Source organism: Triticum aestivum, chromosome 6B (genome assembly GCF_018294505.1).
Source record: "Triticum aestivum cultivar Chinese Spring chromosome 6B, IWGSC CS RefSeq v2.1, whole genome shotgun sequence".
Taxonomy (NCBI): Eukaryota; Viridiplantae; Streptophyta; class Magnoliopsida; order Poales; family Poaceae; genus Triticum; species Triticum aestivum.
In genome coordinates, this window is record NC_057810.1 from 150,711,042 (window position 1) to 150,737,477 (window position 26,436).

At 45.6% G+C, this 26,436-nt stretch overlaps 1 protein-coding gene and 1 long non-coding RNA gene across 2 annotated transcripts; one reads left to right on the top strand and one right to left on the bottom strand.

Moving 5' to 3' along the window:
- The first annotated feature begins 1,821 nt into the window (after nucleotides 1-1,821).
- Nucleotides 1,822-2,930, top strand: LOC123133814 (uncharacterized). The gene is made up of 2 exons (XR_006465395.1): nucleotides 1,822-2,011; nucleotides 2,765-2,930. It is a non-coding gene; the product is annotated as an uncharacterized lncRNA (long non-coding RNA).
- Nucleotides 2,931-7,222: 4,292 nt separating this feature from the next.
- On the bottom strand, nucleotides 7,223-7,824 carry LOC123134643 (uncharacterized). The gene is made up of 2 exons (XM_044553853.1): nucleotides 7,687-7,824; nucleotides 7,223-7,571 (listed from the first exon to the last, which is right to left on the bottom strand). Exons 1-2 carry the CDS (start codon nucleotides 7,772-7,774, stop codon nucleotides 7,306-7,308), a joined length of 354 nt encoding a protein of 117 aa, XP_044409788.1. The 5' UTR covers nucleotides 7,775-7,824; the 3' UTR covers nucleotides 7,223-7,305.
- Between the last annotated feature and the right edge of the window lie 18,612 nt (nucleotides 7,825-26,436).

Genomic DNA, 26,436 nt, shown 5'->3' on the forward strand with positions numbered 1-26,436 from the left:
AGGGTTCTAAACCCTCTATCTTTCTTTTTAGTCTATGTTATGTTAAGTTGTAATTGAACTATATTGGAGATGCTATGGGCTTGTTGGCCTTTTATCAAGTTCTATTATTCAGTTTTCTATCTATTATATTATGAAGTTCTTTCTAGTTTCAATTATGTGATCGTGCTTTGGGCTAGTTGGCCATATCTACATGTTTGTTGATTGTTTTCTTAGAGAGCTCGCTTTGTTAGTAACCACCTAGTGCATGCAGCCACAACGAACCCTTCTTTTTTTACACAATCCACAAATATGTAGCCACCTAGCTAGTGCATGCAGCCACAACATATTTGTTCAATTTATTTGTCGTAGAAAAACAGGTGCAGATGCGAGTGGATCGAAAATGCTGCAACTGATCTAAAAAACAATGCTCTAAATCGAGGAGAGAAGCGTGCGAGAAGAGAGGAACCAGCGGCAGCGACTGTCGCTGCATCCGTGGCGGCTGGCGTGCACGAAAGCGGCTCGGTCAGTGCATCGTGGCGGCACGCATCAATGCATGCAGGCAGTCGGCTCGGCGCATGCAGGCTCGGTCGGCGCATCATGGCGGCGCGCATCGACGCATGCAGGCAGGCTTGTTGGGTGCATGCATAGCAGGCTTCTATCGTGGCGGCGCGCGCAGATGTTTAATGCAAAGGACGGCCCAACGAAACCACGGCCCAACGGTCGAACAGCTACACCGCCCAACGTGGCCCCACTCGTCAGAGTTAACGATCAAAGCACTGACCCGACGGCGACGTCCCTTGTGACCTCTTCTAAGGGTTTCGGACAAGGGAGTGAGGAAAACTGAGCAAAAGTTAAGAACGTGGGAATGAATGAGTAGAGCTGAGAAACCAGGGGCACAGATGTAAAAAACCCAAGAAAGAATGGAAGAATGAAGCATCAAGTAGTAAGAAATAGAGTGCGGTCTTTTGGCGGGCAACCTCCATGGAGGTGGTTATTTTTAAAAATTCGATAATGACATTTCGGAGTTTCAAAAAATTCTAAAAAAATTATACACATTCATATGGATGTATTCCGCATGCATATAAAGTCTGACGACAAAATACATTATGGAGAGAGCTACACAAAAAAGAGAAAATCCTACCTTTCTAATAGTGAACAGTATGTGTACTGTTCATCAGTTTCAGATCGCAATTTTCTCTTTTTTGTGTAGCTCTCACCATAATATATATCATCTTAAAAATTTACACACATGTATGATACATCCATATGAACATGTATGATCTTTTTCAGATTTTTTTGAAACTTTAAAATATGGTTTTTGACTTTGTCAAAATAACCACCTCCATGGAGGTCACCCGCCATTGGCATTTTGCGTAAGAAATACTACTATACATACCCTTGGCACTGCAGGACACGGAAGCCGACATGACCAGAAGACCTACGGCCAAGCACAGAAACTTCATGTTGTTCCTGGCATGTACCATGGCGAATGACTAGCTAGCTAATTAATCATTTCTTCTAGACGGCAGGGGCGGACGCACGTTGAAGACTGTGGGCCTGTGGGGGCAGCTGCCCCCACTCGATTTCCACGTTCGCTTATGACTAGTCCTGCCTAGCTGAGTGCGCCCCCGCTTGGCCCAATACATTTGCCCCCACTCAGACCATTTTTTTTGTTTATTTTCAAGACTACATCAAAGAAATTGCCAGATTTGTACATGTAGCCCATCATGAAAGAAATAGCAGGCTTAAGAGATAGGCTACGCCCGAGCCCGCTAATAAGTGCCAGCAAGCCTGGCTACGATTGCGTCACTTGATGGAAACCTGCGGCCTGCTTCACGCACGCACACGACGAAGTCAGAAACGCACCAGACGCCGGCCGCCCATACCTCTCGCCGCTCAGGTGATCGTGGCCTCGTGCAGTCGCCTGCTCCATGCCGACAATCGGCGACTTGCCGTTGCCCATCTACACGACGACACCGCAACGGAAGCCGATCACCAATTCTGGAATTCCCTCATTCTAATTGATATCAAGGTAAACAATACAGTTCTTCTAGGGTTTCTTCTTGTCAAATTTTTTGTTCGCTTGCAACTTCTAGGTTAGAAATCATGTTAGTCTCATTGACTTTTGTATAAATTTAGATGACTAGGTCAGTTCAAACATTTTATTTGCAACATGTAAATTTAGTATGCATCTCTCTTTTTACAAGTAAAGTTGGCTACTCCAGACTGACACGCTCCAATTTAATTCATATCATCTACTATTTTTTCCTAGTTCCTAGTACACTTTCATCTTTGTGTATGATGTTTGGTGATTTCATAATTTGTTTAACGTGTTAGTTTTTTGGCATTCAAAGTTGTTGGGAAGCTGGGGGGGGGGGGGGGGGGGGGGTTCTTCAAAAAATCAACAACCTCCAAGATTCATGAACTAGTTGGTTTGAACTAGCTTTAAGGGATCCATCTAAAATGAAAGAGGATTGCATACTACATTCCCAACCAGCATGGTGATGTAAGAAGAAAAAACTTGATGTGGGGGGCTCATGGGCCTACTCCTAGAAAGTTTAAGCCAATGATGGTTGATAAGGTCAATCAGTATTTTAGTGAAGATCAATTGTTGTATACAGTTTCTAATTAAGTTATGGTTAAACACTTTCTTGAGGTGAAAGATCACTGTTGGATAAAATAAAAGGTATTGTGCTAAAGCTCCTTTTCTTTTGTAATATTGGTATCCTTCAATGTTTTTAATTCTCTTCTAATTTGGTAATGATTTTTTTCTTGCATGTTGCAGGTTAGATTTTTAGAACAATGTGTCAATGTTTGCTTTTGCAACTTTGGAATAAGATATCGACATACTGATGTAAGTCATTTTCTTCGTATTGTTAGTTTTCTTTCAGTTCACAATGAACATGATAATCTTGTGTAGAATGAAGTGATTGTGCTCAAGCTTTAGTTTATATGGATACTTGTGTTATGAATTCATGAATATGGCCATACATATTTGCCCCCTCTCAAGTTTCTTCCTGGGTCCTCCCCTGCTAGACGGTGTTGTCTTTTCGGTCGATGAATGCTTTATGTGTTTTATTCGATTTTTTCTTGTTATTTTCATTGCACTCTTTAAATGTGTGAAATTCTTTTCAAAATCAATTTATTTTTTCAAATTTTTCCTTTTTAAAAAATCAATAAAGTTCTTTCAAATTTAAGACTTTTTTGTAAATATATGAACTTTTTTAAAAAACAATGAACTTATTTCCTAATTTAATGAACTTCTTGATTTGATGAACTATTTTGAAAGTTCATGTACATTTTTTAATTCACGATTTTTTTGATTTTTTACCAAAAAACATTTTTATTTTCTAAAAGTCAATGGTTGACTTGTCAACCATGACTTCTCAGCAGCGAACCCAATGACCAGTCAACAACCGAAGCGACCTAACCGAGCCAGCGAGCATGTGTTTGGGTGGGGCCCAAGAGTGCGGTTGTGTGCGCCACCTCGGTGAAGGGGCGTGTGAAGCGCCGTCTAGGAGCTCCCGCGCCCTTTGACTGTTGCCCTCTCTTTCACTCAATTTAAGTACAGGCCAACACTTTAGGCTTTGCTCTAGGCTTTTTCTGCCACCATCCCGTCGTCCACGACCTAGCAAGCCAAGGCTACTTCTGGTGCTTTCTTCTTCTTTCCGGCTCTGCACTAAGTCACGGTGGTCATGACAGAAACTACTCATCTTTATCTTTCCTTTTTGCGGGGAAATCATTTTTATCGCACAAACAGTCATGATGAAATACTTTGGTTATTACTATGGGATGAGACAAACACACGCACACACACGCACACAAACATCTATAGCTTTCTAAATAGCACACGGCAAGCATCATCATCCAGATATCACCCTAAAGTCATCAAATTGAGATTACTTATGGCAACAACAATACAGGTAGGGGTGGTGCTCACAACTTTTAAAACGGAGGCAAAAGTTTTGTCTCATTGATTAATTAAGCAGAAGAGAGTTGCTCGGTTAATTAGGGAAAACCGAGCGAATACCAGATTGCCCAATTAATTATGGAGAACCGGGCTAAAACCCTCACAACCGCTGAGCGGCACATATAGAAAGCCCCACGCACACCACTCCAAAGAGGGCCTCACGAGACCGCACGCAGGCGTCATCGTCATCACTTCTCCCCTAGAGGCGTCATCGCCATCCCTACACTCTGAGCAAACGACTCCCACTTCGCCGTAGGCGATCGTCGACTCAACCCACACTGTAGCGGACACGTGAAGCTGCATGAAGATCGATGCCAAAACCTCAGCCTCCTGCGGCCAGCCAGCGCAGCTTCAACTCTGACGGAGAACTCAGTAGGACAAAACCAGGCACGGCTGGCGCCACGGGAGATCGCCGAATGGGCAACCTGCAGCCAGTCATCGTATGCCACAGGGCCTCGCCGCCGCAGCTTCGACTCCATAGCAACAAGCAAACCGAGGCAATACCGTGGACACGCCGAAGAAGAGCCGACTACCGCAACCATTGCCGCGTCGCCGACATCACTCCCACCATCATCGTTGCCACAGAAGCCTGGACGCCACCAACCACCGGTCCCGCTTGCCGATGCCGAGCTCCAAGACGAAGCCCCCAAGAGGGAAAACGACACCAAGGCGCCGTCATCGTCCGATCATAAGATCTAGGGTTTCCCCTGAAGAGGCCGAGATGGCCGGATCCGTTCGAGAGGAGTGCGGCAGCAAATCAGCGATGCCTCCAGGAAGGTCACGACGGCCACAGCCGCCGCCATCGCTGGTCACGGCACAGGGCCGAGACAGAGTCTTCACCCGAGCTCCCACACCACCTCGGTTGCACATCATCCCGCACCGGCACTGACAAGCCCACCAATCATCCTCGCAGCCGAAGCCGCCGCCCGAGCGCCAAACAGGCAGCCCGAGCCCCTCCGTGGTGCTCACAATAGCTTCTGAGGTAGTCGTAGTCTTTGCTTGCGCAGAAGTTTCGGCACTTGCACTGGTCATAATGATGCACCGGTCTCTTGAATTTTCACATAGATTCACAGTATGTGTCAGGATCTGTGTCTGCATGCGCACGCACGCACAAAAGGGATGAATAATTAGTGCGTGTGTGTTACATGTGAAAGAAATAATTGAAGAATAAAGCATCACGTAGTAAAAGATACTACTCCCTTCATTTCCTTATACAAGGCCACTATCAAAAATATATTTTGCATCAATACAAGGCCATCAACAGTAACCGAGACAAAAATTAATGATGTTTTCTTGTACTAGCAACTTTTTAACACTTACATGCATGTAGTCATAAAGACACTCAGCTACTTCCTTTCCATTCATTCGTTGCATGCTTATGGCGTATTAATGATCCCGCTTAATGAGAAGAAAAGATGACTTACAAAGCAGTCATTAAATTTTATCTTGGTACCTGTAATATGAATTTGTAGCATTGTACTCCTTCCTTCCATCTATATAAGGCCTAACCCAAATTTTATTTTTCCATCTATACAAGGCCAAACGAGCTAACCGATGCGTCTCCCAGTTAATTCCCCCTCGCAGGTTGCGCGTGGTCGTCCCTGTGAAAACGCGATGGCCGGCAGTATTTATTTGCATGCATGCAGAAAAAGGGGAAGTAGCAGGAGCGAGCTCTTTTTTGGCCAATGCATGAAGGCGTGGAGGAGTTATTTTTGAGCTACATGCAGAAAAAGGGGGAGAGGAAGTTGCATGGAGGGATTAATAGAGAGGGAGGAGAGCGGGTTGCACGGCATCCAAAAAAAATTTGCTTGCGATTTGGTTGGCCAAGTACTATTTCCAATATTTGCTCCTCTTTTTGTGCAACAGCCTTGGTATGAGAGATTCAAAACTTAGGCCCTGTATAAATGGAAGGAGGGAGTATAAGGGAATGGAGGGAGTACTCTACATACACTTGGCATTCCAGGACATGGAGGCCGACATGACCAGAAGAGCTACGGCCAAGCACAGAAACTCTGTGTGTTCGTGGCATGTGCCAATGACTCGCTAGCTAATTAATCCTCTTCTTCTACTCCCTCCTTCCATCTATATAAGGCCTAACCCAAATTTTATTTTTCCATCTATACAAGGCCAAACGAGCTAACCGATGCGTCTCCCAGTTAATTCCCCCTCGCAGGTTGCGCGTGGTCGTCCCTGTGAAAACGCGATGGCCGGCAGTATTTATTTGCATGCATGCAGAAAAAGGGGAAGTAGCAGGAGCGAGCTCTTTTTTGGCCAATGCATGAAGGCGTGGAGGAGTTATTTTTGAGCTACATGCAGAAAAAGGGGGAGAGGAAGTTGCATGGAGGGATTAATAGAGAGGGAGGAGAGCGGGTTGCACGGCATCCAAAAAAATTTGCTTGCGATTTGGTTGGCCAAGTACTATTTCCAATATTTGCTCCTCTTTTTGTGCAACAGCCTTGGTATGAGAGATTCAAAACTTAGGCCCTGTATAAATGGAAGGAGGGAGTAGACGGTATTGTCTTTTTGGTCGATGGATGCTCTGTGTGTTTAATTCGATTTTTTCTCGTTATTTTCTTTTAATTCTTTAAATATGTGAAATTCTCTTCAAAATAGATGTATTTTTCATTTTTGCGCTTTTTCAAAACAAATCTCGATGAACTTTTTCAAATTTATGAACTTCTATTGTTACTTTGTGAACTTTTTTAAAAAAAGATGAACTTTTCAAATTTCATGATCTTTTTCACAAATTCATGTACATTTTTTAATTCTTGAATTTTTTATCAAAAAAGGTGTTTTTAATTATTATTTTTAAGTCAATGGTTGACCGGTCAACCATGACCAGTCAGCAACGAACTCAACGATCAGTCGAGAACCGAAGCAGCCTAATAGAGTCAGCGAGCACGTGTTTGGGTCGGGCCCAAGAGTGTGGCTGCGTGCGCCACCTGGGCGAAGGGGCGCAAGAAGCGCCGTCTACCTGCGCCCTTCGATTGTTGCCCTCTCTTTTCACTCAGTTTAAGTACAGGCCAACACTTTAGACTTTGGTCTGGGATTTTTCTGTCGCGATCCCGACGTCCACAGCCTGGGAAGTCCATGCTACTTCTTGTGCTTTCTTCTTCTTTCCTGCTCTGCTGAGTCTGTCGTGACAGAAACTACTCATCTTTATTTCTTTCATTTTTGCGGGGAAATCGTCTTTATTCCACGAAAAGTGATGATGAAATCATTTGGTTATTACAATGGATGAGACCAACACACACACACACACACACACACACACACACACACACATCTATAGCTTTCTAAGTAGCACATGACAAACATCATCACGCAGATATCACCCCAAAGTCATCGAACTGAGACTACTTATGGCAACAGCAATACGGGTAGGGGTGGTGCTCACAATAGCTCCTGAGGTAGTTGTAGCCCATGCTTACGCAGAAGTTTCGGCACTTGCGCTGGTCATAATCATGAACTGGTCTGTTGCATTCCCACATAGATTGACAGTATATGTTAGTTTCCGTGTTGTTCCTTGCACAATATACTTTGTCGCAGTTGCGCATGCCATAATCATCCATCGGTCTCTTGCATTTCGACACAGATTCACTGTATGTGTTAGGATCCGTGTCTGCATGCGCACACGCCCGCAAAGAAGGGACAGACAATTAGCACGTGGCTGTTTCATATGAAAGAAACAATGGAAGAATGAAGCATCACGTAGTAAGAAATACTACTCTACATACCCTTGGCGTTGCAGGTCAGGGAGGCCAACGTGACTAGAAGAGCTACGGCCAAGCACAGAAATTGCGTGTTGTTCCTAGCATGTGCCATGGTGAATGACTGGCTTAGCTAATTAATCCTCTTGTTCTAGATGGTGAATGATGCTTTGTGTGTTGTGTGATGGTGTTCGTATAATTATATATATACGCGTGAGCCAGCGGTTCTTTGGCCAAGGGGGAGGTTAATCAATTCGTATCATATCTTCTGGTCGTACACTAATGCACGAATACCATCTATGGTTGGCGTTGCATTAATGTTTGTTTATCGCTAGTAAATGTCCTTGCGTTGGCACCAAAAAACAAAGATATATTCCCTCCGTTCCTAAATATAAGTTTTTGTAGAGATTCCACTAGGTGGACTACATACGAAGCAAAATGGATGAATCTACACTTAAAATGCATCTATATACATCCGTATGTGGTTCATAGTGAAATCTCTACAAAGACTTATATTTAGGAACGGAGGGAGTAGATATTTATCAATAACTAAAGAGTCATCAATCCTACTATGATACACACATATTATATAATATGTAATGCCTGATATGTGCTGCCATCAAATATTTGTAGAGATTAATTAGAGATTGACCGATTCCTTCTCATATAAATGTTACAATCTATAGTTTGTTGATCACTAATGTTATATAATATGTTACATTAATGTTTGTTGATCACTAGGTGAGTGTCCTTACGTTGCCACGGAAAACAAAGATATAAATATTTATCAGTAATTAAAGAGTCATTAATTCTAATATGATACACGCACATATATAATATGTAAGGCCTGATATGTGGTGCCACCAAATCTTCTTTACTGGGGAGTTGGTAGCCTCGCCTCACCTCTCACTAATCCCTCATCAAATCCTATATTACGTCCGCGAGCGTTTTACATGCAATCTTTCTCTCAACCGCAACCAATTTTGGCCGGCCATTTGACACGTCCATTAACTCAATGAAGTCGGCACTTCTCCACAACAACATTCTCCAAAGCAATATCATACATTAATGGGTTCGACTATATCACATCTAGATGTGAGATATTATCTCACATCTAACGTGATGTCATGTGTTTCTAAATGTCGTTTCAATTCTTGGCTTTGCGGCCCTTTTTTCCATGTCTTTTGTTTGTTGTTGTTTCTTGCTTGGGCTGGGCTTTTCTTATACTTGTACTAGAAAAAAAATACGTGAGGGAAGAAATAATCCATTTACAAGCAAGCTACGCGGGGTTCACATTATGGGCTAAACTTGATTAACACAAGTTTGCAAGCAACGTGGTGCATGCATGCATCATGCACGCTCCAGCCTGGCATGCAACCTCTAGCTCTTTTCTCGAGTATCCTATAGCTTGCCTCTAGGTGAACGCCCTTTACGTAAGCTACCCCATTTGCGAACGTGAAAAAGTTTTTTGAATTTATTTATTTTCTAAAATTCTAAAAAAATTAGAATTAAAAATTAAAAGAAATATCGAATCAAAAAATATTTGTGAATTTAAAAATATTTGTGAATTTAAAAGTATTCATGATACAAAAAATGTTCATGAATTTGAAAATTCTTTGACAACTTAAAAATGTTCATGTATTCAGATGTTCATGATTAGTTAATTTTTTAGGTTCTCCAAAATGTCCATGAATTAAAAATAACAATTTGAAAAATGTTCTTGAATTTTAAGAAGGTACATTGGGGCAAAAAAGGATCAACAAGCTAGTTGCATGTCAATGATGGACTTGCAACTAGGACGAACAGAAAGGGTGAGACCCCAGTTGCGAGCCCTTGTTTGACGTGCAACTACGGCAAAAAAAGACCAAAGGCCGAGTTGCATGTCAATATTGGGCTTGCAACTGAGACAAAAAAAGGTTTAACCTTGTTGCGAGTCGATCATGGATTTGCAACTGAGATAAAAAAGGCTCGAACCTAGTTGCAAGTTCATGTTGGACTTGCAACTGGGTCAAAAGAAAGCAGGGCCTGGTTATAAGTTAAAAGGTGGACTTGCAACTGGGACAACAAAAGCCGGCCCCCAGTTATAAGTTGAAGGTGGACTTGCAATTGGGACAAAAAAAGATCGGGTTCCAGTTGCAAATCGAGGATCAAGTTGCAACTGGGACAAAAATGTTAGGTCTCAGTTGCGAGTCAAGTGTGGACTTGCAACTAGGGCCCCAGTTGCGTCAAGGATGGACTTGCAACTGGGGGCCCAGTTGCGAGTCGAGGATGGACTTGCAACTGAGAAGAAAAATGCCAATGCCTAGTTGCGAGTTGAGGGTGAGGTTACAACTGGGACATAAGAAGGTTCGGCCTTAGTTGCAGGTCAAGGGTGGACTTGCAACTAGGACAAAAAAAGTTTGGGCCCCAGCGACGAGTTGAGGGTGGACTTTTACCTGAGACAAAAGAATATCGAGGCCAGTTGCGAGTCGAGGGTGGGATTGCAACTGAGACAAAAAAAATATCGAGGCCCAGTTGCGAGTCGATGGTGGAATTGCAACTGAGACAAAAAAATCCAGGCCCCAGTTGCGAGTCGAGGGAGGACTTGCAACTAAAACAAAAAAAATGTATGCGACTGGGACAAAAGCAAGTCGGGCCACCGTTACAAGTTGAGAGTGGACATGCAACCAGGACAAGTAAAAAGACAAGGTACTCCCTCCGTCCGAAAATACTCGTCATCAAAATAGATAAAAAGAGATGTATCTAAAACTAAAACACGTCTAGATCCATCCCTTTTTATCCATTTTGATGACGAGTATTTCCGGACGGAGGGAGTAGTAGACAGTCAACTAACAAATATGGAAAAAAATCATGAATTTTGAATAAAAAAGAAAAAAAGAAAAGGAAAAAAGAAAAGAGAAATAAAAACATGAATTTATGAATTTGAAACAAATAAATGAACAAAAGAAGAAAAAGGATAAAGGAAAAAAGAAACAAAAGAAGAAGAAAACGCTTCTGGCCGCAACCCACGCGGAGGCAAACACAAGATGTTGTGGAAACAAACCGGCCTAAACGCCACGACCTGCCCTTGCACAAGCGACGCGTACAGGAACAACACTAAATAACAAAAAAAAACGCATCTTGATGTATAAATCATGTGGTTAGAAAGTTAGATGTAAGATAATTATTTCACATCTAGATGTGAAATAGTTAAAGTGTTCATTAATTCGATCAAATCAAATCACTACTCACCAAAACAACTGCATGCGTGTTTTTATTTCCAAATTAAATTAGTATTTACCAAAAAAATCACTACTTTTATTTTAGGGGTATAAATCGAATCACTACTCGACTATACCTCTCCGTTTCATAATATAAAAAGGTTTTTCAAGCTAACATAGCTTAAAAAAAATTAATATTATAGAACAGAGGGAGTAGTTTTTATCAACTATTCAAAGTTGGTTGGCCCATTCACTGAAGTAGAGATTTTCGCCTATCCACCCCACTGAAAATCTACACAAGACAGGTAAAAAATCTACACAAGGAAAAATACGCCATCGCGAATCCAACTCAAATCTAGATCCACTCCTCCCTCGAACGAGGTTCCTAAGAGCATTTTCAACAGATGCGCTTAATAAGCCGCGCGCTGGAAAAAACGCCTACTTGGCGCGCGAAAGATAAAAAACAGCGCTCCAACAGAAGCTGTAAAATAAAGCGCGCACAAAAACAAATGTGTAAGAGCATCTCCAACAGGCACGCTATTTTAGCGCCGTGCTGGAAAATTTAACTTTTTTGCGCGTGCAGCCGTTCTGGGCGCTATAGCGGACGTGCAAAAAACGCGTGTGCATTATAGTTAGTTCAGCGCGCGGAGCAAAACGGCATTGCGTGCCGCTTATTTCGTGCGCCCGCTCCCGCGCGCTGGACACTCGAGCACCCGCGCTGCACTGCCGCCACCCTCTCCTCTCCGGCCGCCCCACCTTCGCCCCGCCCCGCGCCGCCGCAGGCGAAATTCGTTCGATGGACGGCCGCGCCGACATCCCCAGAACCCATTCATACACCCGCGACCCCTCCGCCGCCGCCACCGGCGGCACAAACCTTAGCGCAGGGCTGAGCTTCGGCTTCGCTTCCGTCGGCCCTCCTCCAAGCACTGGTCTCGTGCGCGGCCTTTTCATGGCGTCACAGACTCGGCGGGTGGCGTCGCGCCGACGCCCGCCGTGAAGCCATGTGGCCCCCTCTTGAAGCAACCAAATGCGGCGGCGAAGGCGGGCAAGGTATCCGGGAAGAAGAACAAAGCGACGGACGGCTCTTCTTGGCGGCCGAAGAAGAAACTTGCAGGGCGTGTGACGGATGCGGCGCCGATCGAAGCGTCGGCGAGCTCGCTTGTTGCGCCGGCAGCCGATGCGCACAAGGCGTTTGATGAAATTCCCACAAGGTATGATTTTTCGTCTTCTTTTACATGAATGGATACATATGGATAGCTTAGTTTTCTTGTACATACTTTGTAATTTCAATGATGAGACATATATGTCAACTATGGATGGCATGGGAGGCATGGGTGCCTTCGGAGCTACCATGGGAGGCATGGGAGGCATGAGTTTTGGGTCTTTCATGGGAGGCATGGGAGCACCTCCGGGTGACATGGGTGGACGCATGTCTTCCGGTGTGCCTCACATACCTTCGCATGATGTCCTTGAAGATCTTGCGAACACCTTCCGAGCTCCCCATGATGATGCGACATGCAACAATGAAGAGGAGGAAAAATCGTCTTCGGATGAGGATGAAGAATCGGAGGTAGAGGAGGACGATGTTGATGTGGCATGATTGTTGATGTGCTATTTGTTTGTGTGAACTTTTATGTGTCATGAACTTGGTTGGGTGATTTTGCACTTGATTGGATGATGATGTGGCATGGTTGTTGATGTGTCGTGCAATTGAACTATACTGTGTCTTTTCTTTTGCACATTTGTTTAATGTTTGAAACATCATCATATTATCAAAATGGACATGTAAAAATCTTATTTGCAAGCGCCGGCTGCTCGCGCGCGTTGTAAGTTAGCGCGCCTGCTGGAGCTACTCGCACGCGCCATATTTTGCACCGGCCGCTGGAGCCAGCGCTCTGCCGCGCGCAAAAATCCGCTACTTCTGTGTTGTAAAAAGGTTTTAGCGCGCTGCACGATTGCGCGTCTGTTGGAGATGCTCTACCTTCACTAGTAGAAAAGGGGGCAATGGTCCAGGCCGGGTCAGCCCATTAGTCCCGGTTCAATCCAGAACCGGGAACAATGGGGGCATTGGACCCGGTTCGTGAGCCCCGAGGGCCGGCCGGGCCACGTGGGCCATTGGTCTCGGTTCGGCTGGACCTATTGGTTCTGGTTGGTGGGACGAACCGGGACCAATGCGCCTCGCTCCTGGCCCACCACCAGTGGTCCCGGTTGGTGGAGTGAACCGGGACCAAAGGCTGCCCTTTAGTCCCGGTTCATGGCACGAACCGGGACCAATTAGTTGCCTATATCTACCCCTCGCCTGCGAGCAGAGCACTCCCAGTGCTCTGTTTTTCGTGGCCGGCGAGGGGAGAGCTTTGTGGTGCTCTAGCTCACCTCCTATGCACACGAGGTGTTCGATGGAATGCCCGAGCCACACTACTTAAGCTTTCTCCTCTCCAAGCTCGACCTTCAAGCTCCATTTTCCTCAATATTTGTCTAGGTTTAGCGGTCCGTCACGTCCCGTCCCCGTCTTCACCGCCGTCGATCGCCCGCGCCGATCTCGTCGCCGGCACCACCGTGGTGAGCCTCTTGTTCTTATCTTCTTTCTGAAAGGAAAAAAATCTTACTTGTATATATATAGATACTTGTATAATTTTCTTACTTTTATTATTGCATCTTATATAGTGCGATGGTTTTGGTATCCGCCCCCGTCGGCCCTCGTCCTGTCTATGATTCAGATGTGGTATATATTATCTTTTCATAACTATTGGTTCATTTATTGTTTATGACAATTATGCCGACCAACATGACATAGATTTTATTTATCTAGGAGGTTGTTGAACCGGAAATTCCAACCGACCCTATTGTCGAGAGGTTAAATTTAGTTGAAGAAGAAAACAATTTGTTGAAGGAAAAAATTAGAAAAATTGAGGAGGAGAAGATGATATTGGAGTTGCATGTTGCGGATGTCGTTGATGATCACAAGATCAAGATGGATGCAATGCGCTTGAAGATTAGAAAGATTAGAAAATATGCCATTCATATCGAGGCTTGGTATCATTATGTCGTTGGATCAGTTGTTACATTGGTTGCGATTATGATCGCATTTGTTTTCGCATTGAAATGTTTTACATAGTTTCAGTGTATGGTTTAATTAATTTAGATGCTCTGCAGAGCTTTATGTTGTTAGATGAGAACTATGTATGTACTTTGGCTTTAATGTGATGATGAACTTCTATTAATTTGGTCACTTAATTATCTATTCATGATGTTCTGTAATAATTTTTGACACACTTTATTATATATAATGCACGCAGATGAACCGGCAATGGATGTACGGTTCAAGACACACCTCCGAGTACATTAAGGGCGTGCATGATTTTCTCGAAGTGGCTGAGGCAAACAAGCAGAATGGTTTTATGTGTTGTCCATGCCCTATATGTGGGAATACGAAGTCTTACTCTGACCGGAAAATCCTCCACACCCACCTGCTTTACAAGGGTTTCATGCCACACTATAATGTTTGGACGAGGCACGGAGAAATAGGGGTTATGATGGAAGACGGCGAAGAAGAAGAGTACGATGACAACTATGTGCCCCCTGAATACGGTGATGCTACTGAAGATCAAAAGGAACCAGACGATGTGCATGATGATGCTGCAACGGGCGAAGCTGCTGAAGATCAAGAGGAACCAGACGATGTGCCCAATGATGATGATCTCCGCCGGGTCATTGTCAATGCAAGGCGCAATGCGAAAGTCAAAAGGAGAAGCTGAAGTTCGATCGCATGTTAGAGGACCACAAAAAAGGGTTGTACCCCAATTGCGAAGATGGCAACACAAAGCTCGGTACCGTACTGGAATTGCTGCAGTGGAAGGCAGAGAATGATGTGCCTGACAAAGGATTTGAGAAGCTACTGAAAATATTGAAGAAGAAGCTTCCAAAGGATAACGAATTGCCCGACAGTACATACGCAGCAAAGAAGGTCGTATGCCCTATAGGATTGGAGGTACAGAAGATACATGCATGCCCTAATGACTGCATCCTCTTCCGCGGTGCGTACAAGAATCTGAACGCATGCCCGGTATGCGGTGCATTACGGTATAAAATCAGACGAGATGACCCTGGTGATGTTGACGGCGAGCCCCCCCAGGAAGAGGGTTCCTGCGAAGGTGATGTGGTATGCTCCTATAATACCACGGTTGAAACGTCTGTTCAGAAACAGAGAGCATGCCAAGTTGATGCGATGGCACAGTGAGGACCGTAAGAAAGACGGGAAGTTGAGAGCACCCACTGACGGGTCACAGTGGAGAAAAATCGAGAGAAAGTACTGGGATGAGTTTGCAAGTGAGCCAAGGAACGTATGGTTTGCTTTAAGCGCGGATGGCATTAATCCTTTCGGGGAGCAGAGCAGCAATCACAGCACCTGGCCCGTGACTCTATGTATGTATAACCTTCCTCCTTGGATGTGCATGAAGCGAAAGTTCATTATGATGCCAGTTCTCATCCAAGGCCCTAAGCAACCCGGCAACGACATTGATGTGTACCTAAGGCCATTAGTTGAAGAACTTTTACAGCTGTGGAATGGAAACGGTGTACGTACGTGGGATGAGCACAAACAGGAGGAATTTAACCTAAAGGCGTTGCTGTTCGTGACCATCAACGATTGGCCCGCTCTCAGTAACCTTTCAGGACAGACAAACAAGGGATACCACGCATGCACGCACTGTTTACTTGACACCGATAGTATATACCTGGCAAGCTGCAGGAAGAATGTGTACCTGGGCGATCGTCGATTTCTTCCGACCAACCATCAATGTCGAAAGAAAGGCAAGCATTTCAAAGGCGAGGCAGATCACCGGAAGAAGCCCGCCATGCGTATCGGTGATCACATACTTGCTATGGTCAATGATTTACACGTAATCTTTGGAAAGGGTCCCGGCGCACTAGTTGTTCCGAGTGACGCTGGGGGACACGCACCCATGTGGAAGAAGAAATCTATATTTTGGGACCTACCCTACTGGAAAGACCTAGAGGTCCGCTCTTCGATCGACGTGATGCACGTGACGAAGAACCTTTGCGTGAATCTGATAGGCTTCTTGGGCGTGTATGGGAAGACAAAAGATACAGCTGAGGCACGGGAGGACCTACAACGTTTGCACGAAAAAGACGGCATGCCTCCAAGGCAGTATGAAGGTCCTGCCAGCTATGCTCTTACCAAAGAAGAGAAGGAAATCTTCTTTAAATGCCTGCTTAGTATGAAGGTCCCGACTGGCTTCTCGTCTAATATAAAAGGAATAATAAATATGGCAGAGAAAAAGTTTCAGAACCTAAAGTCTCATGACTGCCACGTGATTATGACGCAACTGCTTCCGGTTGCATTGAGGGGGCTTCTACCGGAAAACATCCGATTAGCCATTGTGAAGCTATGTGCATTCCTCAATGCAATCTCTCAGAAGGTGATCGATCCAGAAATCATACCAAGGCTAAGGAGTGATGTGGTGCAATGTCTTGTCAGTTTCGAGCTGGTGTTCCCACCATCCTTCTTCAATATCATGACGCACGTCCTAGTTCATCTAGTTGACGAGATTGTCATTCTGGGCCCCGTATTTCTACACAATATGTACCCCTTTGAGAGGTTCATGGGAGTCCTAAAGAAATATGTCCGTAACCGCACTAGGCCAGAAGGAAGCATCTCCATGGGCCATCAAACAGAGGATGTCATCGGGTTTTGTGTTGACTTCATTCCCGGCCTTAAGAAGATAGGTCTCCCTAAATCGCGGTATGAGGGGAGACTGACTGGAAAAGGCACGCTTGGAAGGGACTCAATAATATGCAGGGACGAATATTCTTGGTCTCAAGCACACTACACAGTTCTACAGAACTCTACCTTGGTGACCCCGTATGTCGATGAACACAAGAACAGTCTGCACTCCAAACACCCGGAGCAGTGCGACGACTGGATTACATGTGAACACATCAGGACTTTCAGCAGTTGGTTGGAAGCATGTATCAGAGGTGACAACACTATTTGTGATGAGCTGTACTTGTTGTCCAGGGGACCATCTTTGACTGTATTGATTTGGAAAGGATACGAGATAAACGGGAATACATTTTACATGATTGACCAAGATCAAAAGAGCACCAACCAAAACAGCGGTGTCCGCTTTGATGCAACAATCGAGAGGGGAAAGGACACATATTATGGTTACATAGTGGACATATGGGAACTTGACTACGGACATGATTTTAAGGTCCCTTTGTTTAAGTGCAAATGGGTCAATCTGTCAGGAGGCGGGGTACAGGTAGACCCACAGTACGGAATGACAACAGTGGATCTGAAAAATCTTGGGTACACTGACGAACCGTTCGTCCTAGCCAATGATGTGGCACAGGTTATCTATGTGAAGGACATGTCTACCAGACCGAGAAAGAGAAAAGATAAGGAAGCGAATACATCATACGATGAGCCAAAGCGCCACATAGTTCTTTCAGGAAAAAGGGACATCGTGGGGGTGGAGGACAAGACAGACATGTCTGAAGATTATGAAAAGTTTCATGAAATTCCTCCCTTCAAAGTCAAGGCTGACCCCAGCATCCTGATAAACGATGAAGATTATCCATGGTTACGGCGCAATAAGCAAATGACATAAGCGAAGAAAAAGTGAAGACTTTCTCCTGCAACTATTATGATGATACCATGCCAACTTTGTAACTGACGAGTATGATACCATTGTCCGTTTTGTACATGCACATGCTATGTGGGTCAATTTATGATACCATGCCAACTTTCAACTTTTCAGAGTTCATTTGAAATGCTTTAATGTCTTATGGTTCGGCCCTCATAATAATTAAAAATAGCAACAATAAGTATTTTGTTGTAAGTAGAAAGAAAATAAAATAAATAAAGCAAGAAAGAAAACAAAAAAACAAAAAAAAGTGTTTTCAAATTTGAAAACTAATGGCACTAATAGAAAGTTTATAATTTTCCTAAAACTAAAAGCAAAAACAATTAAAAAATAAAGCAAAAAACAAAAGAAAATAAATAATGCAGAAAACAAAAGAAAAAACTGGAAAAAAATAAATATAGCAACAATAAGTAAAGAAAACAAAAAACAAAAAAATGCCTCCTACTGGGCCCCCACGGCCTCAATACGACATGAAACCCTACTATGGGCCAGGATTCAGGCCCGCAGTAGGCCCAGAAGGCCCATCAGGCAAAGCAATAGCAAGTAGGCCCGAAAGCCTGTGGTGGAGAGGAGCTCGAGAGGGGTGCGGCAGTGGGGCTTATAAACCACTGCGCGCCCCTCTCAACTAGCGAGGTGGGACTAAACTTTGGCCCCGAGGCGGGCAGCACAGAGGCCTTTGGTCCCGGTTGGAGGCACCAACCGGGACTAAAGGGGGGGCATTAGTCCCGGTTGGTGCCACCAACCGGGACCAAAGGCCGCCGGTTCCCACCCTTTGGGCTGCCGAAAAAGAGGCCTTTGGTCCCGGTTGGTGGCACCAACCGGGACTAAAGGGTGCATTAGTCCCGGTTGGTGCCACCAACCGGGACTAAAGGGTTTGCTATATAAGCAAACACTTAGCAGTTTCCGGCCAAATCGCCCACTTCTCCCCAACGCGCCCCTGCTCCTCGTCGTCGCCGTCGCCGCCCGACGCCCCTGCTCCACCTTGCCGTCGCCGTCAGGCTGCTCGCCTGCGCCGTCGCCACCGCCCCCTATGAGCACAGCCTGCTCCCGCGACCCTCCCATCCCGCGCCCCTGCGCGGCCACCGCGCGCCGCCCCTGTCCCTGCGCGGCCGCCGCGCCGCCGCCCCTGCCCTGCGCGGCCGCCGCGCGCCGCCCCGCCGCCCCTGCAATTTCCATAGCAATTTTTTGTATTTTTTGTGTATATGTGTTTGTATGTGTATATATATGTGTGTACATGTTCATAGTATTTTTTTCATAAGTGTATTTTTTTTGTTCATTGCATTTTTTTCATATATATAATGTATATATGTGTGTGGTAGCTATATATATGATGAATGGATGTGGCTATATATATATATATGTATGTATGAATATAATGTTCATAGCATTTTTTGTTTATATATGTTTTTTCATATATGTATTAATTTTTTATTTAGGTTGTTAGTAGATATTGATTTTAGGTTAGTGCATTTTAGGTTAGTGTAGAGGAGAAATTTAAAGTAAAATAAGGAAAAGGAAGAAAAGAGGAAGAAGGAAGAAGGAAGAAAGAAGAAGAAAAAGAATGAGAGGAAAAAGGAAAATAAGAAGATGAAGAAGAGGAGAGGAAGAAGAGGAGAAATAAATAAGAAGAGGAAAAAAGAAGAAAAAGAAGAGGAGAAGAAGAAAGGAATAGAGGAGAAGAAGAAAAAATAGAAAAAATTCTATTTTTTCTTCTTCACCTCTATTCCTTTCTTCTCCTCCTCTTTTTTTTTCTTCTTCTTCCTTCTTCCTTCTTCCTCTTTTCTTCCTTTTCCTTAATTATTTTCCTTTCTCGTCGTTGCCGCGTCGTTGTCGATATAACCCCCTCGAGATAACTTCGACATGAGGGGCGGTCGATATATATACCCCCCCTCGGCCCTCTCGCTCGACCAAAACTCTCGAGGACACCCAAACCCTAGAGAGAAAACGATGTTGGTCTCCTACCCCCTCCCGCCGCACTCTACCCGACAAATTAACTCTCTCGAGGCCACCCAAATTTACCAAGTTAAAAGAGCATTGTCATCAAGGCCACCCCAAACCTTTGAAGCGTTGTTGTGTCGAGGCGACCCCAAACCCTAGAGAAGCAGCGTCGAGGCCACTAACATGATTCCTTATTGTGATTAGCTGGCTAGTTCTACGTTTGCCACTAATAATTGACATGTTGTAAATATTTGCAGAAACTATGGAGCACTGCCGAGACGAAGAAACAGAAGCGATATTGAGGGACATAATCGCAAATGGAAGGGATGAAGTTGCGTCATTTCTCCTCGACACCGTTGGTCAGCTGGAAGAACGGGGTGAAGAAGAGGGCTATGTTCATGATGGCTTCGGCCCATTAATGCCGGTACAAGAACAGGACTATGTTCATGATGGCTCCGATGACACAATGAAGGTACAAGAAGGAGACCATGCTGACTGCTCCGGTGACCGAACCGAGCCCGGCCAGGTATATATATATTAGTTAAGCCCGTGCTGACTAGTTAATTGATGCTTCCATTGTTTTGGTATATGTACATATATTAATTACTCTCGTCTTTCTTCCTTATAATTTCTAGCCCTCCGGATCGAGCACAACTTCGGTAAGGAGACGAGGCCCGAAGAAAAAGTTGAGCTCGGATGAAAAGTTTGAGATCATAGAAATCGCGCCCGACGGCGAACCGATTGAACCCATCCAAACAAGGAAGGCATTTTCTGCTCAGTGCGGGGTTCTTGTTAGGGAGAAGATCCCGATCAGCATCCAGCAATGGTATAAGCCTAAGGAGGAAGACCCTGAGGTGTCTTATGTCAATGATATGCAGAAAGAATATCTTTGGACTGAGCTGAAGGCAAATTTCACCCTACCGCCAGAGGAGGATCCGGAGAAGCCAGTTAAAGAGGAATTAATCAAGTATTGTGATCTTAAGAAGATGGCAACCCTAAGGAGGAGGTGGAGGAAAGAGCTGAACCAGTTTGTCAAAAATAAAAAGACACCAGAATTCATCGGCAAATATGAGAAGATCAAAGATCACTGGCCCGCATTTGTGGCCTACAAGACATCTGAAAAGAGTAAAAAGATGTCGGAGACAAACAAGAAAAATGCTGCGAAGAAGATGCTTCACCATCGCACGGGGTCAGGTAGCTACCTGCAAGCCCGGCCTAAGTGGTCCAAGGCTGAGAATGATCTGCTTGAAAAAGGGATCGAACCAGAGACAATGAGATGGCCAGACCGTTGTCGGACTTGGTTCTTCGGGTCTGGCGGAACCTTGGACCCTGTAACAGGGTTTTGCCAGTGGACGGACGAGCAACTGGAAATACCAGTCAAGAACCTTCGACACTATATCGATGCAGCGCAGCGAGGGACATTCCTTCTAAACAGGGAGAAGGACGAGCTCACAATGGCCCTTGGGAATCCTGAGCACCCTGGACGGACACGAGGCACGCCAGGCTCCATTCCGTGGATGGTTGGTTTTCCGGACGCAGGGGGTTACAAAACCCACGAGAGGAGGAAGAAACTAGAGCAGGACCAACTGTAGGCGCTGCACGAAAGGGTAATGGGGCTAGAGGATCGAGAAGAGGAACGAGAAGCAGCAGATCGCAGCAAACGACCTGCCGAAGCTTCCCCCGAAGCTACCCCGCCATCTCAGCGGAGAAGCAGCGTGGCTTCCACCGAGCTGCTTCAGCCGGAGCATGTCTTGACGGCTCCTGCCAGCTATCCCGTGGATGGTATCATGGAGTCTCAAAATTGCCACATTATGGCGCGATGGATGAATTTGAAGGTCAAGGCGGCTGTTGGCCAAGTTTATCCTAGTGGACCCGGCACAACTTATCACTGCCAGCCGATTCCAAAAGGATATGCTAAGGTGATGGTGGATGAAATAATGAAGGGATTTGAGGACCTCGTGCTTGACCACCCTACCGGTGAAGGGGAGACTAGGCTGGGTTCTGCTCTGAAGACTCCATGCCTATGGAAGAAGGAGCTCATCAACCTTCCGAGCTGGACGCCTCCGCCTCCTCCTCCTGCCCCGGCGAGTCAGGGCACTCCGCCTCCTCCACCGCCTCCTCCTCCGGCGAGTGACGATCAGGGCACGCGTGGCGGCACTCCGCCTCCTTCTCTGGCGCATGGCGGCACTCCGCCTCCTTCTCTGCCTGCGCCGGCGCTCCCGAGCAGCCAGCAGCATCCTCCTTCTCCGCCTCGCCAGCAAGGGCGGAAGAGACCCGCCGCCGCCTCGGCTGCTCCGGCGCGTCGTACTCCTTCTCCTCCGCCTCGTAAGCAAGCACAAAAGAAGACAGACGCCGCAGCCGCTCCGTCTGCTCCGGCGTCTAGCAACACAACCAGAGGCGGGAGGCAATACAAATACGGTCCATCGTCTCTCAAGCCTCTAGAGAAGTTACCGTACGAGAGGTCCGAGGAGGAAAACAATACGATTGTGCGGACCCACGTGAAGGAGTTCTTTGAAGGGGTGAAAGCAAAGAGACATCCACCTCCGGAGGAGAAGGTAGATCCGATGAAAGCAAAGCGCACTATCGATGCCCTGAGGAAACCACCAAAGTCTCCGCCGAGAACCAACTATGAGCACATTACTGAACAGACATATCTCCAAGCCCAGCGGTCGGGAACTACTGTCAGTGCTAAAAGGTCAAAAGAACGAGCAAAGGGGAAAAAATTGCCCAGCTCGGCGAACAAGCACATCAATCGTGCCCCCCGCTCAATGTGTCTAATGCTCCGGGGACGGTGGCCGGTTATGGCAATCTTGACGATTACCTGCATGACGATGTACTTCCTGATTTCTTGGAGGTGGACGAACACAGATACGAGTACGGGAAGCCTCTCGTCAAAGATGAAAAATCTCTGACAACAATGATGCGAAGATTCTATAATTGGTACATGGAAACCTGCAGAGAGTCTAAGGATACGAATGCTTTGTATCTGCATATTAGAGAGGAGCACGATCTCGTTGCAAATCATCTGTTGACAGTTCCATTTGATGAGTTCTTCGCGTTCTTCAATCAAAAGGCCCTCGATAAACTAATGGTCTTTTGCTACTGTTTGTAAGTACTATTTCTGTCATTAAGTCTCTATATATAGCTCGGCTCTTTCATTTCATGTATTTATAATTAATTATCCTCAATATATTATGCAGATTGAAGATCGTCGAGTGCCAAAAACAAGAAATTTATGATATTGGGTTCATTAACACAAATATCATAGATGAATTTCTGGTTAAAAAGGACATCAAAGAGGCCGAGGATAACGTGCTACAATCATTGATAAAAAATCAAAACAAAGATACCATATACTCTTTCCTTACAACGGCAAGTGAGTGTTACTGTCGTGTGCATATTCGGTTTCCCTTATTACTCGAGCGAGGTTATAGTAATGTAATTGATGAGTTATGCATGCGTGCGCAGGTACCACTATATTCTTCTGGAGATTAAGCTTGAGGGTGGACTAGTAACCGTCTTAGACTCGAGACGGAAAGATCCCAAATCCTATGCGGACATGACTGAAATGCTTAGCAAGTAAGTTCAATCGATCATTATCGCACCATATCGGCAATTTTTTGTTCATTTCCTGATATCTCAAGTAATAATAATTATTTTCTTTGTCTTGCAGGGTTTGGAAACAGTTCACCGCAGAAGCTCCGGGACTGCCGAAGGAGCTGCGATATACATACCCGAAAGTAAGTACTACTGGCTAGCTAGTTGCGTGCATCTCCCGTTGATTCTATAGCTATACTTTCATCAATGCCATTTATAATGCTTCATTATCAGTTTGATTGACCTCTATTTCTCGTAAAGTGCTTGTGGCAGGAAGAAGGGAATGATTTCTGTGGATACTACGTGTGCGAGTTCATCCACAACGCGACTTTGAAAAACAAGCGGGGCTACTCTCAAAGACAATATGAAGTGCGTAAGCAATAATATTCACAATTTCATTTTATTACACCATCATTTCTGTTGAGTTTCATTCATATATATGTATTAATTAACCCCCTTCTTCAAATTAGACGTGGCAGATGCGGAATGAACTCCTAGAGTCAGATCGCATGAAAGCAATTCAAGAGGAATTGGCGGGATTCTTTTTTGACCACGTCATCAATAAAGTCGGAGAATACCATGTGGAAATTGATTTCAATTGCTAGGGGATTGTAATTATAAGAGATCTTATACATATTGTACATGCATGTATGTAGCCAGTAGCGTCAGATACATGATATGCGAAAACTTGTTGTTCGACCAATCTCTCGGAGAAGGAGAGAGGTCGATCGATCACTTCTCTCGGTATGCATGAACTTCTGTACTGAATGGTTCTCTCGATCACTTATATATATATAGTATGTAGAGTCGACCAAACACGAACATAAGAGAGGACACTTCTCTCTATTAATTAGCTAGCTAACACAATATATGAAACACGTAAATTAACCCCCCAAAACCCCCAATCCCCCCCCCCTCCTTTCAAAAAAAATAACAAAAACTCCAACCACTGGAATGCTGACGCGTGGATGCTTTTTGGTCCCGGTTGGTGCCACCAACCGGGACCAAAGGACCCCTGACTTTCAAAAAAAATAACAAAAACTCCAACCACTGAAATGCTGACGCGTGGATGCTTTTTGGTCCCGGTTGGTGCCACCAACCGGGACCAAAGGACCCCTGACTGGGCTCGATGCACAGGGCCACGTGGAGGCACATTGGTCCCGGTTCTTGTTTGAACCGGGACTAATGGGTGGAGGTATTAGTAACGGCCCATTAGTCCCGGTTCATGAACCGGGACTAAAGACCCTTACAAACCGGGACTATTAGGTGTTTTTCTACTAGTGCTTTAGCGCACGCAGGCTGCGGGGCTACAAATTTTGGGGTGCGGGCTGCTGCATGTGGGGCCGGCACCGGTTTTTTTGCGTCTGATAAACTCCTCGCGTGCAAAATCAATGTTTTAGCAATGTAAAACTTTTTTAACGCGTCGCGCTACCGCGGGTCTACTGGAGATGCTCTACGGCGTGGTCTGGGATGACGCCGCCATCACGGAAGCAGTGTCGATCCCCTCTCCTCTCATCTCAAGCACTCCATTCCCCTCGCGCATTAGGGTTCCTCCAGAGGGAGGTTGCGGCACTCGATTCCTCCTCCCCTGCTCATGACTCCCTCACCGGTCACTGCTCCTTTACCAACCGCCGTTGTAGATGCTAGTTTCGTCCTTCCGAATCGCAGCACCTCCACCTTCCATCCTCTCGGCCGTCACTACAGGGTGTCACATTGTTCCCACAGTTTCTGACGACGGGGAGGAGGAGGAGAGGTAGTGGTCTAGGCGGGGAGGCTGATGGCAAAGTGAATCACGAAGATGTGACTTGCGACCATGATTTGTCTCCCATGTTTGGTACAGGGAACCGCCTGTGACCACGCCGTCGTCCCCCGTGCTCTAGCGATGTCAGCTTCCTACGACCGCGCCTCTACTCCCTGCATAACAAGTACACTGCGCCTGGCAGGCTCATGTCCGACGCCCTGCCATGGGAATGACCCGGGGGAGCGAGCTTCACCTGCGGCAGCGGCCACAACGGCAACGCCTTCACTTGGTGCTTCTACCTCGGACGGCCATGCCGGTGAGCTCCTCCAAACCTCGCGCCTCCCATGCTCGTATCTACCTCCTCTCTTTACCGCGCATAGGCCACTGACGCTAGGTGCACATGTATGTGTCGTGTGCACCTGGGCTCTGTCTACGTCGCAACCTCATGCATATTCTGATCGCATGCATATGGGCGAGTTTGCAATCGTGATGGAGGATGTAATGCATGAACTAATAGTATGTCACAGATTTCATATGGGTGAGTTTGCATGTGCTTGGTGAAAATGCGCCTTCGAGTGCAGTGAATTTTGCCTTATATGTATTCTTGTTGTATGGCACAATAAACTTTTATTGTAACTTCTATTGATCCTTGACAATTGCAAAATATTGTAACTTCTACCGATCCTTGACAATTGCAAAATATTTCGTCTCGAAGAACCTTGATATATTTCATGTTAGCACAAAATTATTGCGGGAAGCTACCTTAATCCGATAAATGACATCCCTTATTTGGTTATTGTTGTTCGACAATTTTTCTTATTTAGTTAGGATGATCATGCTTACACTTAGTGGCATCAAAGATTTTTTAGTTCAGATTATAATCTATCACATTGTGTCATGTTATGACTACTAATCCATGTGGTGAATGGAGGCATCTTTTTACCATTCATGTATTATGTCTTGCAGAGAGAGCCTTGGCTCAGTGGTTGGGTATGTGGTTGTGCAACCCAACGACCCGAGTTCAATTCCCAGAATTGACAGGTGATGCACAGGGGTTTTCCCGCGTTTATTGAGGATCAAGCTTGATGTGTGGTGGAACCACTCATCAAGAAATATCTTAATACTCATTTTAAAAAACTATGAGGACCATGTTTATCTTGGTACTCATACTAAAATGGCCGTATGCATCCTTAGTTGGTGCAGAGGCCGGGAAGTGAAAATCTCCCCATTTTAAGAGGGGGGCGAAACTAGGGGGCCAACGGGCATGGCGACCATGGGCGGGCCTCCTCTCCTCTCCGGCGATGGCCGGCGGGTAGGAGGCAGGTTCTGGGCATTGGCGGACGCCGAGGAGGAGGACGCGGATGGGGATGCAGACGATGCTCTGCCATCGCCGCCGACGCCGCCTCCCTCCGACCATGTCAACGACTGGTTCAATGCCGGTTGTACGGAAGAAGAGGTCGCTTCCTCCATCAGTGACGTGTTGCCCCTCCATGATCCGGCAAGGAACGGGCTGCACGCGGGCGACGAAAGGGAGATGGTTCGACGCCTAGTTCATGGGAGATTGTCGACGGCGGCGGTCAAACCTTGGAAGGGCCCTTTGCCGAAGGTTAGTCTCCCTGATCTCACTGTTTTT